The sequence below is a fragment of the Triticum dicoccoides genome, chromosome 2A (assembly GCF_002162155.2).
Source record: "Triticum dicoccoides isolate Atlit2015 ecotype Zavitan chromosome 2A, WEW_v2.0, whole genome shotgun sequence".
In the NCBI taxonomy this organism is placed as follows: Eukaryota; Viridiplantae; Streptophyta; class Magnoliopsida; order Poales; family Poaceae; genus Triticum; species Triticum dicoccoides.
The window spans coordinates 148,492,523-148,495,920 of NC_041382.1; the positions used below are offsets into that span (position 1 = coordinate 148,492,523).

The 3,398-nt window shown below is 58.6% G+C and overlaps 1 protein-coding gene across 1 annotated transcript; it reads right to left on the reverse strand.

The window, feature by feature from the left end:
* Positions 1-994: 994 nt before the first annotated feature.
* LOC119353915 (zinc finger protein ZAT1-like) lies at positions 995-3,093 on the reverse strand. Its single transcript, XM_037620611.1, has one exon. It carries the CDS (start codon positions 2,820-2,822, stop codon positions 1,419-1,421), a length of 1,404 nt encoding a protein of 467 aa, XP_037476508.1. The 5' UTR covers positions 2,823-3,093; the 3' UTR covers positions 995-1,418.
* Positions 3,094-3,398: the final 305 nt, after the last annotated feature.

Consider the following 3,398-nt stretch of genomic DNA (forward strand, 5'->3'; position numbering starts at 1 on the left):
CCGAAGAAGTATGTCCAAGCAGGGCTCAAACAAGAGAAGAATCAAAGAACCCCAACCTGAGACGACGGCCTGCAGCGCAGGCGGCAGCTAGCCAGTTCTCAGCTTCGTACTAATGCTTGGATTTTATTTTTTGCAGGAGAGGCGATGGGCACATCAAGCTTGCCTCGCAGAGAGACTAACCTCTAGCTGGTAAACAAACCAGTTCAGCAAAGGCAGGCGAGAAAGGGACACGAACAACACAACGTTTGCGTGAGCTGTCTGCGCCCGCCTGCCTGCCCTCTCTCTCTAGAGAGAGAGAGAGAAAGCGAGGGCGAAGATGGCATGATTAGCACTAATCTTTAACTATTTTGGCCGCTGCAGGCTTGCAAAAGCAACAGCAGGACAGTGGCTCGGCTAAGCTAGCTAGAACGAAGGGAGAGTGAGAAGCAAGGCTCGTCCTGCATCGATACCACATGCCACCACGCACACATGCATGCTTGCTCCTCATAAACATTTGTTGCTCCACTGTGCTAGCCAATCATTTCATCAGTACAGTGTGTTTTAGCTTATGAGCTTCCATCGCTCTGAAGAACTGCATTCTTTCATGCACACTGCATTGTTGAGGCCGGCTGGGGTCCAGTGCAATGCTCTTGCATTGTTGGGAAAACTTGCTTGATGGCTTAGCTTCTCCTGGCTGGCTGATTGTCACCCTGTCAGTCAGTGGAACGGCTGAGTGCTGCTGCTGTACTAAGCAGGCAGCGACTGAAGCAAAGCGGTTGGTTGGTTGCTTGGTTGCTGGTGATCTCAGTCAGTCGGTCGGTCAGGTCAGTGCAGCAAAAGTAGGAGCTGGGCAAAGGTTAGCATTGACCCAGGAATTCACGGGGGTTCAGTACTTCAGTTACCACCACCACCACATGGGCAGCAATTAGCAAAGCTTAACAGCAAGGCTAAAAATAACACTGAATGCGTATGACCAAATCTCCATCCATCCAGAAAAGAAATAGAAGGAAGGAAATAAACTATGACGACCCGATGATAATAATAAAATAAAAGGAATAGCATTTGAGTTCATCTTTGTTGGCCACTAACTCGCAGGCCGGCTTATTAATCCTGTCCATCCGGAGATGAAATCAAAAAAGGAATGCAGCGAAAACAAAAAAAAGAAATGTATTCTTTCTTTCTTTCTTTCTTTTTTCCTAATCAAGAACCTTAATGCCGAGATCGATGGCTTCTCTGAACTCTGAACTCTTCTTCTTGGGTTTCTTTCTTGGAAGATTCTCTCTCTACCTTCGAGCTTGGAGCTGGAGCTAGCGTCGCTTGGAAAGAATGACGGAAACGAATCGAATCAATCTGTACACATCCCCCATTGATGGCCTCGGTTTGCGGATCGAGCTTTTGCTTCTGGCTGGCTCTCGCTGCGGCGGGTCGGGCGCTCGGGCTCAGGCCTCCTCCGACGGAGCCGGCGGGAAGTTGAGGTCCAGCGACCCCGCCGCCGCCACCGGGTACCCCTGCTCCTGCTCCTCGTTCACGCTCACGCTCGCGCTGCCGTAGAGCTCGCCGTCCGAGGAGAAGGCGGCGTCGGCGATTATGTGGGACCGCTTGTGCCCGCCCAGCGCCTGCCCCGACCCGAACACCCTGAAGCAGACCGGGCACTCGAACTTCTCCGCCTCGCCGGCGGCTGGCTTCTTGCTGCTGCCGGCGCCAATGCCGATGGCCACCGAGTCCGGCGAGGCCGACGGGGACAGGGTGCCGAACGAGGTGTAGGTGTCCACGCTCGGCTCCGGCGCGGGGGCGGCGGCGGGCGCGGCCTTGGGGGCGCTGCAGCTGGTGTTGATCCGCTTGTGGCTCGCGCGGTGCCCGCCCAGCGCCTGGTAGGAGCTGAACACCCTGCCGCACCCCGGGCACTCGTAGCGGGTGCGCTTCGCCGGCGGCGGCGCCGCCTCGCCCCGCTGCTTCGGCGAGGCGGAGTTGAGCGCGTAATGGCTGGTCCTTCGCTTCTTGCTCTTGGCCACGCTCTTGGTCTTGGCGTCGCCGTACTGGAACAGAGCCGAGTCGTCGTCGGAGTTGTAGCCGTAGCCGTTCCTCGGGAGGTGCGCCTGCTTCGGCGCCGGCGAACCCCGCATGCCACCGGTGGTGTCGCGCGAGAGCATCAGGAGGCAGAGCGCGACGTCCTCCTGCTCCTTCTCGAACGCGCTCAGCATCGGCGGCGGCGGCGCGGGGGCCGGCGCCGCCACGCGCATGGACCTGCGCCTCCGCCTGGGCGGCGCGGCCATCACAGCCACCGGCGCCGGCACCAGCGGTTCCATCGGCGCCGGCTCCATCTCCTCTTCCTCCTCCTCCTCCTCCTTCTCCGCCTCCGCCTCCGCCTCCGCGGCGAAGGAGTACTCCTCCTCTCCAAGCAGGTCCACGTCGCCGTCGGCCTCGTCGTACTCATCGTGATCCCTGGCGGCGCCGGGCGCATGGCTCTTCATGTGGCCGAACAGCGATCGCCACGACGAGAACAGCTTGCCGCACTCCCGGCAGGCCCTCTGCGCGCCTCCGTCGCCGCCCTGGTCCTCCTCCTCGTCGGCGAAGTCGGACAGCCGGCGCGTCTTCTTGGGGTTCTCCCGGAGCCCGTAGCCGACGGCGCCATTGGCGCTGGCGCGGCCGCCGTTGGCGGAGGAGCGCCTAATCAGCTCGTCGTCGGCCTCCGGAAGCGCCTCGCCGAGCGAGATGTGGGAGCGCATGTGGCCGCCCAGCGAGCGGCCGCACGAGAAGCCCTTCCCGCACACCTTGCACCTGTGGTGGTGGTGGTGATGGTGGTGGTGCATCCCCGCAGCAGCAAGCTCCCCCACGGCGTCCATGATCGACCGGCCAAGAAGCAGCGATGCGGTGTCGATCGGATCGATCAGGAGGAGAGTGGGGAGGGGGAGGGGCCGCCTGGGGGAGGATCTGAGGCGGCGGGCGCGACCATTGGGGATCTGGGGGGAGAGCGAATGAAGCTTGGGAGAGCTGAAAGAGTAGAGGGGAGGAAAGGTAGGGTGGTGTGGTTAAGCGGAAGGCGAAGCTAGCGGAGGTCGTGATCGATCGGAGGTTTTGTTGGAGCGATGGGTGCGGTTGAGGGGGAGGAGGAGAAATCCATGCATGGAAGCAAACTTCTTTTCTTTTTTCTTTTAAACAAAACAAACAAACTGACACCCCCCAACCCCATACCCACACCCACCCAGAGAGAGAGCCGTCGTGGAGGCCGCCACGTGGACTTGATGACCTGTCGAGTCCAGATGTGCCGGTCAAACATTTCTTTTTGATATAGCTCACTATTCATGCCGAATATTTGTTTCAATTCATGACTCTATATATGAATATTTGTTTCAAAGATTTTCTTGCTTAGTAGCAGCACCAGCGATTAATAGGTTTCGTTTTATTCTGAACTAGTCGTT